The sequence below is a fragment of the Gobio gobio genome (genome assembly GCF_949357685.1).
Source record: "Gobio gobio genome assembly, chromosome: 10".
Taxonomy (NCBI): Eukaryota; Metazoa; Chordata; class Actinopteri; order Cypriniformes; family Gobionidae; genus Gobio; species Gobio gobio.
In genome coordinates, this window is record NC_137116.1 from 50,388,234 (window position 1) to 50,402,487 (window position 14,254).

Sequence of the window (14,254 nt, forward strand, 5' to 3'; positions counted from 1 at the left end):
AGGTTAAACACGTATCATCCCGCAGGGACTCGGCGGGTCCCCCGCTGTTAGGTGACTGAGCTGCCTGTTAGGATGTTGTCTGCTGAGTTGTGTTCTCTGACTAAGTCTACTGAATGACAGGGAACTCTTTTCAATACCTCTGGAAAACTACTAAATATAGGTGATCTGTTTCACGGTTGACTGCGGTTTCATTGTGTCCCATTTTTTTGTATTAGATAGGGGTGGGAATGATTCAATGGATCAGTAATGAGATTTAATTTTGATAAATATTTACTGATGATAGTAGTAGTTTTGTTTTATTATTTTTTGGTTGCTTTTCATTATTATTTTAATATAATTAGATTATTATTATTACTATTATTTAAATATGATAATATTTTAATAATTATTACAATTAGAATAATGTTACCAATATGTTTTCATTTATGACACAAAATAAAATTATTTATAATAATAATAATACAAATGCAATTAACCTATCTTTTTATCTTGACATTTAATTAGTTACTCTAAATTATGCTTATAATAAATTATCTCCTATTTTTTAGCGTTTCCTGTCAGATATGTTGTGTATGATTATTTTTTATCTTTTATGTTGGTTTATCATATGTTTTGTATTTTATTTTGTATGTTGCATTTGACCTTTTTTAATTTCTTATGTTTGATGTACATGTTTTTATTAAACATGATTTTTATGTAAAGCACTTTGAACTGCTTTAAATGCCTGAAAGGTGCTATATAAATAAGGTTTATTATTATTATTATAGCTCCTTTCATACAATAAATGCAGCTTAAAGTCATTTACATTACAAAAAGCACATGAAAAATACTATATATAACATACAGTAAAATTAAAGATAAAACCCACAACAGATGCAAAACCCATAATAATAAAATATAAAATGAATATACATAAAATGCATAAAAGTAATAATGAAAGATAACAATACATAGAATGCTTCAGAAAAGTCATTGCTAGTTAAAAGCTACAGTAAATAAAATTTTAGCATGCGTTTAAAATATTTTCACTCATAAAAATCCACCAGATCAAAAAAATAATCAAATTGAATTGAACAGTATCAGATTAAATTAAATGGAAACTAACTAAATAAAATTGTAATCTACACCAAATCGTCAGGAAATATTTACTCTCCCTATTACATTAGTGGACTCAACAGTGGAAGCGTGCCGCTTGTTGTGACAGGAAACTGGACTTCTCATATTATAATTGATGAAGCTGTCTACTCAACAGTCTGACGTCAATACACTTTAATATAGGCAGCCATGTTGATTATAATGGAAGCAATAGAGTTTTATTGCATGATAAATGTCGCTTGCTTCCAGTTTAGACACCGTGTTAGGATAATAAACTATTTTATTTGGTGGAAGATTTGTTTATTGTGATAGATAGTAATGAATAAATGTGATCGTGTATTGAATATTTGATGTCTTCATCTTCAAATAGTAATATCACTTTAATGCACAGCCTCTTGCCAAGTTTCCAGGCACTGGTCATGCAGTTCCTTGCTTTGCTACCAAGTGTCCTTTGATTTCAGGCCCGCCAAAGCAATAGTGGCTCCCTCTGACAGTTTATTTCAGCTGTTCTTCAGCCTTGTGGGCATCAGCTCCAAACCACACCTTTACTCTGACGCCTGCCAATGCTTGTGCTGTCCTCCCTCTTGTTTTCCTGTAGAGCGAAAGTGCTAATGATGAAGGTGGGGAGGGTGAATACGTCAATCTGTATTCATCCAACCAAGCCACTGGAGATGTGACTCTCTCCAATGGAGTAAGTAACAGCATGTCAGCGGTTGCAGCCGACATGCCGGTTCCCTCATGCTGCGCTTGTGCTGTTTGTGACTGTACTGCTTGGCTTTGCTTCATGCAACTTTTTAATTGTACATTTTTGCATAACACTTGCTGCCAAGACACACGTGTCCAAAAGTGACAAACTAGAAATGTCTTGCACGTTAAGCTGAGTTTTGTCTTAACCAGCTGTGTCAATATCGCGCTGTGCTTAGTGGCCCTGCCCACAGTAACATTCAAAATCCTGCTTGATCGATTTTAAATGTTGAGTGAAGGATTGGACCAAAAAAAAAAGGCCAGTAGTTTTTAGTTGACTTTGAATGCAGACGTTGTTGTGAAATCGGATTACTCTGATAGAATTCAAGAACTGAAAAGAGGAATTGTTGATTTGATGATTGTGTGCTTTTCAAAAATAAAACCTGCAATTGAAGCAGGAGTTATTGAACCTCTTAACAGATCATCTGATTTATCCCTAAGTAGGTTGCCTGATTTTACAGAAAGCTGACTTATAATGTTACAGTCAGCATTACATTTCTGCAAAATTATGACACAAAAAAATCGAGAATATGTGAACATTTTAAATTTTTTACACCAAAGCTATTAGCGCCAAATATATATTTTTTAATAAAGTGGGAATGAACTGTGTACAAACACACCCCAAAAAAAAAAACTATTGGTGAAAAGAGGTAATTGCAGTGCAATATTTTGGTGTTTGCATACGTGTTATTTTTTCTACGTAATATATACATATCTAAAAAAAAAATTGATCTAAAGTCACACATACTGTAAGTATATTTTCTTCAGTTATCAGTTTATGTTTTCAGTGATTTGTGTTTGATTATAAATTAACAGCTTGGCACAAATTATTTATCTAACCTCATGTTTGATAATCACATGCATGTCATGGATGGTAAGAACTTTCTGTAAAGCTGCTTTTAAAAATATGTATTGTGATGTATGTATATGATTGTGAATGTGTAATAAATATATATATATATATAAATACCGTATATATATATATATATTACTACATTTTAAATGTTTTGATGGGACAGTAATGTTAAAAAACAAAACAAAATAATACACCTGATTGAGCAAGGATGCATTAAGTTGATCAAAAAAAGTATCACGATTTCCACAAAAATATTAATCAGCTGCTTTAAACTTGAATAATAATAATAAATGTTTCTTGAGCAGCAAATAATCATATTAGAATGATTTCTGAAGGATCATGTGACCCTGAAGGCTGGGGTAATGATGCTGAAAATTCAGCTTTATTACCATCACACAAATAAATGACATTTTAAAATGTATTCAAATAGACCGTTAATTTAAATTGTAATAGTATTGTATAATATTACTGTTATTAATGTATTTTTGATCAAATAAATGCAGTCTTGGTGAGCTTAAGACATAAAAAAATATATATTTTGAACATTAGTGTATATAGTTATTGAGTGATGGTGACTTCGCTATATTATAATGTGTCATCAATATCCCCTAATCTTGTGTTGAATGTTTTGTGTAATGCAGAACTATTGCTCTTCTCTTTATTTTGCATCTTATTAAGATGTAAAACGCAACTGTCCTGTTCTGGTGAAGCACTTTGCCAGTGACATCACCACGTTCTTGTATGGATGCAGTGATAGGCCTTTAAATATTTTTTCTGTCATTCCCAGGACTCTTCTTGTGATGCTGAGGACTCACTCCAGGACTCGGCGTCAGAACACAGTAAAGATCCAGCCGACAGAGAGGGGTAATCATTTGCTTTAAAGAAATGCTTCAGCCCACAGCCTTGTTTCAAAAGATGAACAACAAATGAGAGAGGATACAATTTCAGACAATTTTGTCTCTCACCAGAAAAATGCAATTGCCTTCCATGTTTTGGATTTATTTTTATCTTTTGATTTACCTATCCTCTCATCCCCAGCTGGAAGCAGAAGTGTGTGGACTCAGAGTTGACCTCTGAAGAGGTGGATGAGCTCTCCCTGATAGACCATGATGAGATTATGTCTCGCATAACACTAAAGCAAGAGGTAAAACCTATGTGTAAGGTGTTGCATCTACTGCGTATGTGCAGAAATGCCAAGTTTCAGAAGTTTATATCTTGATTTATATTGGTTGTTGTAATGATAGTTGAGTATTAGTGTGCTCTCTGCCGCCCTCTGCCTATGACTCAAAGCCGCTGCAGTGCCGCTGTGGTGAACCCCAGCATTAAAGTGCATGTGAAAAACTGTTGTTCACCCTGCAAGGTCAAGACCTACTGCAGAGAGCATATCCCCTGAAAGTTAATAAGTGGACTACTCATACTCATAAGACAGGAAATGTATGACTCTAATGAGCTGGCTTGCTTTATCTTGTTCCAGTTTGTCTTTGAACACAAGAACATGCCTTGAAATGAAACATCCTGACATCTCGACATGTGTCTAATTGGGGTCAGTTGACCCTAATTATATGGGGCTTCCCAAAGTCCAACTGGTCATTGAGCCACTGACTAGTAGATTTTGAAAATGTTATTTTGCACATCCCTCCAAGAAGTTATGTTTAGGACCTGATCACATGAAAAGCTCTAACTTTGACCTGCTTGTTGAAAACTGCATAATCCTAATCTGTGTTTCTCAGAACGATGACGGCCCTGATGTCAGAGCTGGATCAGGCGATATTTTATTAGTTCATGCCACTGAAACAGATCGCAAAGGTAAGAATAATCCCTTCTAATCTGAGGGAGTCAGTTATTTTGTGTTCAATATTTATTTATACAATAGCAAATGTGTTAAACTAGGGGAATCAAAATGTAGCTTTTTAATGATCGTTCAAAAGTTTTGGGTCAGTAAGATTTTATTACAAAAACACTTTAAATGGATACGATGTATCATAATAGTTGTACCAACTATTTTCAACTTTGATAATAATAATAATAAATTATTGAGCAGAAAATCAGCATATTAGAATGATTTCTGAAGGATCATGTGACACTGAAGACTGAAGAAAATTCAGCTTTGCCATCACAAGAATAAATGACATTTTAAAATATCTTACACTATTACTGTTTTTACTGTAGTGTATTTTTTCATATTTATTTAATCTAGTTCACATTCCTAAATCTTGACCTATTATTATGATCAAATAAATGTATCTTGTTTTCTTTTGTAGATCGAGTTTTATACTGTGAAGCTTTCTTGACCACATACCGAACATTTCTAACCCCAGAGGACCTCATTAAAAAGCTCCGCCATAGATATCCTTTCTGAGGGTGGTAAATCTTTAAATCTTTGCATTCCTATCCTTTTTCCACTCCAAGCTTCTTTTTGCCCTTAACTCTGAACACATTTACCAGATTTTCTCTCAGCTCCGACATCATCAAACAACGAGCTAGTAAAAACACCTTCTTCGTGCTGGTGCGCGTCGTGGATGAGCTTTGGTGAGCTGGAACTCAATTATGGGACATACACACTTTACAAACACAATTGAGGGGCCACATTATATAAATATCTAAAGGCACTGATGCAGCTTCTCCACACTATTTACTTTTAGGCCAATTCATAGTTTTCACGTGACGTCACACCCTTATAGGAACGCCCACCTGGCTTTCTTCCTTTGACACCCAGTCATTTTTACCAGGTTTGTATAAGTACTAATGTAGTAACACAGTGATATTAAAAGACCAATTTCAATATACACCTTATTTATGATGTATAATTTGTACAGGCAAGCAGATTAATATAAATACAACATAAGGTTTCTCGTTAAGCGTTTTTTCCATCGAAACCCATTATAAAGACGCGTTGTGTTGTGTTCATATTCTTGGCCTAGTATGCATGATTAAAAAGGTGTAAACTGATTTGATCTTATAATATCACTGTTTTAGTATATTAATGCACTTAAAGGATGGGTTGCACCGTCGGTTGTTCACCCTTCGCCTATGCTGCATGATCAGCCCTTTAATTCTAACGGTCTTTCTAAGCATTTAATCTGTGTTTAAAATTAAAGGTGCACTATGTAACTTTTCCGTCCGGCAGAGGTCGCCTATTCAAAACAAAGGCGTAGCTTGATGACGCCACGTTTGAACGCAGAATCTTGGGACATGTGGTCTTCACCTCACAGCTGGTGGAAAAGAATCGGGATAGGACTCGGGCAGAAATCATGTTCATGGATGCGATTTTTAACGTTACTGTAGTATGAAGCAGAGCAGGACCGAAGCACCTGCTGCAGTATTTCAATAACTAAAAAAAGCGGAATGTTCTTAAATGCTTAATGTGAAAAACACTTGGGTTGCACCAATAAGCAAAGTTTAATGCTTATCAAGGATTTGTTGATCTTGGTTTTATTTTAAATCGAGTTCATTGACTTAAAGCTGCACTATGTAACATTTTTGCAGTAAAATATCCAAAAACCACTAGGCCAGTGTTATATATTTTGTTCAGTTGAGTACTTACAATTAGAGGTCGACCGATTAATCGGTTTTGCCGATTAATCGGCACCGATAGCTGATTGGTGGAACAATTGGTTATCGGCAAAAATCCACACCGATAGTTTTTCCGGGTTGCGTCCGTTGCTGGAGCGGCTGAGACGGGTGCGCTGCCATTACACAGTACAAGAGCTCTGAGAAGGGTCTGCTGCCATTATATAGCACGAGAGCGGCCTCTAGAGGCGAAATAAAAACTCACTGACGCCTTGTGTTTACATTCTCACGTGAGGCAGCGCGCTGAGCGGATAGAGCTTGGCACATCAGATGCGCGTTTAAAACACGACAGCGAAACGGTATGGATACAGAACACTACAGTACTTGTTTCCAAATCATTATAAAGTAATTCATTTCCTGACTAGATGCTGCATTAGCAGTTAAAGAACAGCAGTGTGTATGTTTGTCAACGAGGCTGAGAGAATGCTAACATTAGCGCTACCTCAAGCAGTTAAAACAATGTGATAAAAACACACGCATGTCAGACCTAAATGTTGCATACCGGTATATAAAATTTGTGATGTGAGAACGCAAACTGTATCGTCATGCTGCCGACAGAAACATAAACAAAGCAGAAGAACATTCGTTTTTTTATCAGATAATCGCCTTCTAAAAAAGTAGACTGTTTGGATTTGTATGAAATGGTAACACTACAATTAGATTCCATTTGTAACATTAAGTAAGGTTTATAAATGCTGTGGAAGTATTGTTCATTGTTAGTATGTTCATTTCAACATTAAATTGAGTTAGAATTTTTGTTTTTATCTGTTAACCTTGGTTAATGCACTATGAACTAACATGAATGATCAAGGTACAATTGTATTGCTCATATTAATACATGCTGTAAAAATGTACGCATAATACATATAGTTCATGTAAGCTAATACATTCTTGTTGCATAGGGACTTGCATAGTATTAACTATGAAATGTACATGCATGTTTCTAGGTTATAGGTAAAGAAACAAATTTGACCTGTAATATTTTAATGTTTAAATTATTTTCTAAAGAATTTGTTTACTTAAAACTTCTAATTTTAATATTCATATTTATATGTTTTTAATTTAGCACATTTTCATGGATCAATACTGTTTTTTTTTCTGTTTTTTTTTCTTGTTGTAATGTTCAGCACTGTTTTACTTATGTTTTTTTATCCAGTATCCATTTTAAAAACTATCGGTCGATTAATCGGTTATTGGCAAGTGCGGTCCAACCTAGTTATCAGTATCGGTAAAATCCACTATCGGTCGACCTCTAGTAACAATATCCCAAATGTTTTGTAAATAGTGAAAATTGCTATTTTAACCAAAGAACCGGGATGTGTGAGGGAGTCGCCTGTCGTTTGGCGTTTCCATTTTTATTTTGCAGAAACGTTTTAGTCTTACTGCAGTGTGAACAAGTGTCATAGCAGCCGCTGCGCGAACGCACAGAGTAAAGTCATAACATCAGATGTGTCTAATATGATAAACAGAGCTGCGTTACGTCATACTCATGACCGGAGAAGCGGAAATGGCGCAGACGACTGTGGCATAATAAAAGTCCCGCTGCTCGCGAGGCGTGTGTTGCGTTCATCTCATTAACAATCGCTCCAGCAGCCTTGCTCAGCTCCACAACATGTGTAAGGATCACAAGTGCCCAAAACTTGCATCTTGTTCACATATTTTTGTTTTTGAGATAAAAACTGAAAAGCTGTGCTGCAGTTCTATGGCTGTTTTGCCCTCCAGGGCTCCGCAACAGTTAAGTGACTGAAAACTATGAATATGACGCACAAAAAACTACATAGAAATAAATATTTGCCACAAAAATTCAGCAAACATAGACATTTCGAATGTTGTGCTTTCATCTCCAAATAAATTGTGCCCCACAAGCTATTTGTTATTTGCTGTTTCATGTTGCTAGTGACTTATGAAAGTGTTGTTGCTCATGAAGCATTATTTGAATAAAACCTTTTTTTTTGCATGTCATCAGTTTGGTGGAGCTGACAGAAGACATCTTGAAGCAGCTCATGGAGCTTGTGTTCAGTCTATTGTGTAATGGAGAGCTGACCCTGGCCCGGGTTCTGCGCAAGAACATCCTAGATAAAGTCCAACAGAAGAAATTGCTGCAGTACACTAATTCCCTCAAAACGCTGGCCGCACGAGGTGTGGCTGCCAGGTAACGCTCACCTCAATCATGTTTTTTTCATTGTTTTTTTTTTTCCAGAGTGAATTTAATTTATTTTGACTATTTATGACCAGGCCCGGCACTCTGCATGACTTCCGTAGTCATGAGATCGCAGACCAGCTGACTCTCCTTGATGCGGAGCTGTTTTATAAGATAGAGGTACAGCTTCTCTTATGTCACTTATCACACTTCCTACCTTTAAAGATCTGAGAGTTTTCCAACACTTTTTTTTTTTATGTCTGTCTGCAGATCCCAGAGGTGTTACTTTGGGCAAAGGAACAGAACGAAGAAAAGAGCCCCAATCTGACCCAGTTTACAGAGCACTTCAATAACATGTCATACTGGTACGATGCTCTGATTCTCAAGCTAGTATAAAACAACGCTCATCAACGCTTCAGAAAAGAAACGTCAGTAGTTTAAGGCTATGTTCACACAACAACAGAATACTTTTGAGTACGGTTACGTTCACAGAGTTACGTTATTTTTAAGGGAGTGACAACTGCATTCTATGAGCGAACACACGCCTGTACATTTTCAGGACTCAAAACCGTTTTCTCAAAAAACCTGCGCTGTGTGAACGGACCCGAAATCCTGCGCTGCACAAACAATCATGTGTTACGGGTTTTCATGTGTGGTTGTGGTAACTTACAGCTACAGAGATGCAGTATGTGAATCGCTTGCAGAATCTGAAAATGTGAATAATTTTAACTTAATAAGTTTTTTATTTTATTTAGTACTGTCCTGAATAAGATATTTTACATACATTTTTTTTACATATAGTCCACAAGACTAAAAATGACTGAATTTATAAAAATGAATCCTGTTCAAAAGTTTACATACCCTAGATTCTCAATGTGTGTCGATCCCTGGATGATCCACAGTTGTTTTTTGTTTTGTGATGGTTGTCCTTGAGTCCCTGGTTTGTCCTGAGCAGTTAAACTGTCCCATGTGCTTCAGAAAAATCCTTCAGGCCCCAAAAATTCTTCAGTTTTCCAGCGTCTTTTGTATATTTGAACCCTCTCCAGCAGTGACTGTATGATTTTGAGATCCATCTTTTCACACTGAGGACGATTGAGGGACTCAAACACAACTATTAAAAAAAAGTTCAAACATTCACTGATGTTCCAGAAGAAAACATGATGCATTAAGAGCCGGGGGGTGAAAACTTTTGAACAGGATGAACTTGGTTCAATTGGACTCTTGTCGTGTCAAAAGTAATACGACTTTTCAGAGTGATGAACGTTATGAACATCTCTATCTTTGAAATTAATTTGGTCATTGTCACTATGGTTACTGGTAAGAGAAAACGGGCTTGACTCCCGTTGTACGTTCATACAGACAGTATTCAAGACGGTACTGTAAGTTGCTGTTTGAACGGGACATTTTGAGACTCCTGTAAGTAAATTTGACAGTAAAGCTGACAGTGTGAATGTAGCGAAAAGAGAAAACTAGTCTTTTGAAATCAAACTTTTGGCTTGCAGCATAAAGTCCATAGGTCCATATTACATCTTATTCGGTGAGAACTGCACATTTAGATGCTGTTTATTTTGTATATTTGTTTTTCTAAAAAAAATTATTGGTCACAGCAGGACTATTTAAAATGAACTATGGAAAGCAATTAAAATGGTGAAAATTTTTGAACACCTAAATTATACACGATTTCTTGATATAAGTTTGTATCTACAATCTTATGTTGATGGAGAAGAATATATTTATGGACTTGTTAATGAGTATACAGTATATTATATGTATTTTTAATCTCTCTTTTTAAGGGTTCGGTCATTAATAATCCAGCAGGAGAAAGCCCAGGATAGGGAAAAACTTCTTCTAAAGTTCATCAAAATTATGAAGGTACAGACCAATGTTATTCTTCCAAATTGAGTCTAATGATTCATTGGCTTGATTTCTATTTAAAAAAAACTTTAAACTGTGTCCCTTTGTATTTTAGCACTTAAGAAAACTCAATAACTTCAACTCCTACTTGGCAATATTATCAGCATTAGATTCAGCACCTATCAGAAGACTGGAATGGCAGAAGCAAACGTCAGAGGTAAACCCCATCCGTGCATCCCTGTCTCTCTGTTATTTTGGTTCTCAGCCAATCGTCATAGTACCTTATGTTATCTTCACAGGGTTTGGAGGAATATTGCACTTTAATTGACAGTTCCTCCTCCTTCCGGGCGTACAGAGCAGCTTTGGCGGATGTGGAGCCTCCATGCATACCGTATCTGTAAGGACATGTTAAGCATTTAAAGTTGCCATGAAATGGAAGTGGAAATGGAAGCGATAGTCATTTCTTTCCTTATTGTGATGTAATGCTCGTGTAAAATGGCTTCTTGAACAAGATCAAATGTAGGGCGGGACTTGACTTTGTCCATCGGGAATTGATTGGATGGTTGTGGTTTGCTAATAAATACGCCGCTGCAAGAGGGAGATACTTTGATTAAAGATTATGAGGCACCAGGGCTGCCCCCTAATATTCGACTAGAAGATGCTTGGTCGACCAAAATTATTAGTAGGAGGGGAAAAAACTCCATTTGAAGGTGCGAAATCACGAAGGATGTGATGGACAGATCGTTAACAAACATTCGCCTATCATTCATCAACCTCAAATATAGCTTATCACTTGAAACGTGTAAGTAGTAGCAACTTTTCAAGTCTGCTAACCTAGATAAATGTGCGCTATTATTACGCGCATATCTGTTTGCGCTTACTGCAGGAATATATACAGACGCCGGCGCGATCACTTGCATTTAACTTAAAATACTCTGTCATTTTTGGTCATATAGATAAGAGTAATGCAAACTGTAAAGAGTCTACTTTTATTTCTGGAAACTCACAATAACAATAAAACGTTGTGCTTTTGTAAAATAATGAAAACAATCAGGATGCGCTTTCTGCCGTCTCGGTGTCAGTAAACTGAACTGTTCAAAAATGAACTCAGTGTATACTTGCCTCACAGACATGATAAATATATCTATAGAAAGCTTGAAATGTCCACTTTTAAATGAACTAGTTAAAGTGGAAAACAAATATTCTCAGATTTTGTAATCCGTATGAAACATGCATATAACGCAAGTGTCCAGATGACGAGTCGGCATCGTTGACTTGGCAGCCGAAAACACATATTATCAATACATTATTAAAATGTTTAAGCAGTTTCCTTCTGTTTTTTCACGACACACACATAATAGGCAATTAAAGTCTCATTATTATGATTTACGGCTTATTTATATAAATGCACGATTAGTTGACTAATCGCTTAAATGAACGACTATTAGTCGACTAGAAAAGGGTAACCCTGAGAGACATTAAAAAATTATAATGTGCACAGATAAATCATTTATAATAAATACTGCAAATTCCATAAAAACAAGTATTGGTGACTTTAAAGAAAAAAAACACATTTTATATTGCAATTAAAATGCCATATTTTGTGTATAACATCCCTATTTTCTTTCACAAAATACAGAGGTCTCATCCTCCAGGACTTAACTTTTGTGCATCTTGGGAATCCTGACCTCATTAAAGGAAAGATAAACTTTTCCAAACGCTGGCAGCAGTTCAATATCCTGGACACTATGAGACGCTTCCAGCAAGTGTGAGTACTTGGACAAACATGAAACATCATTCATAATCCATTTAACTTCCATATTCAGAGTGAAAACTAAATATTCAATAATCTATTGGAACTGTATTGGATCGTGAAAAACTTGGCTATGACATTATTATTATTAAATGACGGTTCTTGCCGTTAACTGATGTCTCCTCAATAAAATGGGATTTTTTAACTTTTTAAACAATTATGAAGCATTTTGTGTGACTTGTACTTCTCTTTCTTCCAGGCATTATGACCTCAAACACAACGACGACATTGTGTCCTTCTTCAACGACTTCAGTGACCATCTAGCCGAGGAGGCATTGTGGGAGCTTTCTTTGAAGATCAAGCCTCGCAACATCACTCGCCGGAAAACAGAACGAGAGGAAAAGACATAGCTCGCTCAGCTAGACCAACAAACTGCTTTTAAAAACCGCCCTCCTCCGAAGTTGCAAGACACAGCAATCAGAAGTTACTGTAATGGCAGCTACAAGACTGATACTGTATTTCTGTTACAGTTCACAGAAACCTTTTTTTTAATTGATTAGATTTTATTTTGTATTTGCACTGCGTCTGAACCTGTGTGTAAATTTGAAACAAAGTGGAACAGTGGCGAGCGCAAAGAAGGATAATGTGACTCTGAGACATGAGATTACGGGGTTCGCGGTTGTAACCTGGGATTTACGGTGATATTCCGGTACGGTCTCCCATCCGGATGTTTGCGGTGCAATGTGGACAAACAGCTGCGACTCCGACTGCAAACTAATACCACGATGCCTCAACGGGCACTTTGGATGTTGAAGTTCCTTGAAGACTGATATTTTTATTTATTTATTTTGTAAGTAACAAATGCACATAGAGACTCTTTAGATTTAGGGGGATTGCTGTATGTTTAGCTGCTGGATTGGACAGCTTTAAGCATGTATCATAATAGGTCATGATGAGGACACAGCCACAGTTATTAATAGCACTGTCAGGATTTCGTTGCTTATTCTGCAAGATTAACAGTATCTGACTGAATTTAAAAGGCTTTTTTTGGATTCGAGATACTGACTTCTCTTACTAAAATACAGGAGCATGCCATTTTTAACGCACATCAGTTCAAATAATTGTCATATTTTGTTTATGTTAAATTCGTAATTCTCATTACAGCAATTTGAGGCCTATTTAAAATCAGTCTTCCGATTACAATTAATTGCTAATAATCAGGGAAACTCATTGATTTGTTCAACCTGCTTATTTATTTGTATATTTATGTGCATAACAATATGCTGTTTATTAAGTTCAGAATCCCTTGCAAAGAAAGCCTGCTTTGCCAGTGCGGTTGTTGCAAGAAAGATTTCAGGAGTTGTGTTACAACCGTTTGTCTGGTACATTTCAATATTTGTCACTTTGCACACCATTACAGTACAAAATGGCCATATTTCTGTAGATCTTCCATCGCAGTGATCAAAGACCTACTATCAAGTGCTTGAAGCTGTTCATGAAGTGGTGTCAATGTGATTTATTTTATATAATGCAGTTTTCCTTTTGTTTTTTAAAAGGATTTTACATGGACATTTGCAGAGAGATTTACACTGTTGTTGTGAGATGTGATCAAATGTGCACTTTGAAGTTGATTGTGGGAAACAAAGATTAAAAGCTGTTAGGGAACAGTTTGAAGTGGACTTATGAGCCTGAACCCCTTCAACAACGCTTGCGGCGGGAACCTGTTCTGACCTGCAAATTGGACTGAAGTTGATTTTTTTTTTAATTCCAAAGACCCCAGACCACATATCACCACTGTTTTAACATGATGATGATGATGATGAGTCAGTTGCATATAAAATACAACTGACATGTACATCTGTACACATAACCCTGTGAAACCTGGTAAAATAATATACATATCATCAATGTCTTGTTGTGTGTGTATGTGTGTGTGTGTGTGTGTGTTGGGATCCATTTGTTCTGGTTAGGAGACAGAATAGAATAAAAAAAGCTGTGACAGTCATTCAAATCTGTGCGTGAATAAAGATAAGTTTGCATTTAAGTAATTTGTCATATATGTGAACAACATTTTTATATGTATGTGTGTGTGTATATATATATATATATATATATATATATATATATATATATATATATATATATATATTATATATATATATATATATATATATTATATATATATTATATATTATATATATATATATATATATTATATATATTACAATATATATATATATAT

General features: G+C 35.7%; 1 protein-coding gene across 3 annotated transcripts in view; it reads left to right on the forward strand.

Annotated features, from left to right (window-relative positions):
• Positions 1–14,054, forward strand: part of rapgef1a (Rap guanine nucleotide exchange factor (GEF) 1a) — a 41,613-nt gene extending 27,559 nt beyond the window's left edge. For 2 of the 3 annotated variants that reach the window (XM_079827364.1, XM_079827363.1), the window contains 14 exons: positions 1,694–1,786; positions 3,483–3,559; positions 3,734–3,839; positions 4,426–4,501; positions 4,957–5,041; positions 5,132–5,224; positions 8,232–8,417; positions 8,501–8,585; positions 8,676–8,770; positions 10,199–10,277; positions 10,375–10,476; positions 10,559–10,656; positions 11,899–12,027; positions 12,272–14,054. In XM_079827364.1, coding sequence (XP_079683490.1) covers positions 1,694–1,786; positions 3,483–3,559; positions 3,734–3,839; positions 4,426–4,501; positions 4,957–5,041; positions 5,132–5,224; positions 8,232–8,417; positions 8,501–8,585; positions 8,676–8,770; positions 10,199–10,277; positions 10,375–10,476; positions 10,559–10,656; positions 11,899–12,027; positions 12,272–12,422 — 1,455 coding nt within the window. In that variant the 3' untranslated portion in view covers positions 12,423–14,054. The remainder of the gene's footprint in view (positions 1–1,693; positions 1,787–3,482; positions 3,560–3,733; positions 3,840–4,425; positions 4,502–4,956; positions 5,042–5,131; positions 5,225–8,231; positions 8,418–8,500; positions 8,586–8,675; positions 8,771–10,198; positions 10,278–10,374; positions 10,477–10,558; positions 10,657–11,898; positions 12,028–12,271) is intronic. The other variant, XM_079827365.1, reaches the window with a different exon arrangement.
• Positions 14,055–14,254: the final 200 nt, after the last annotated feature.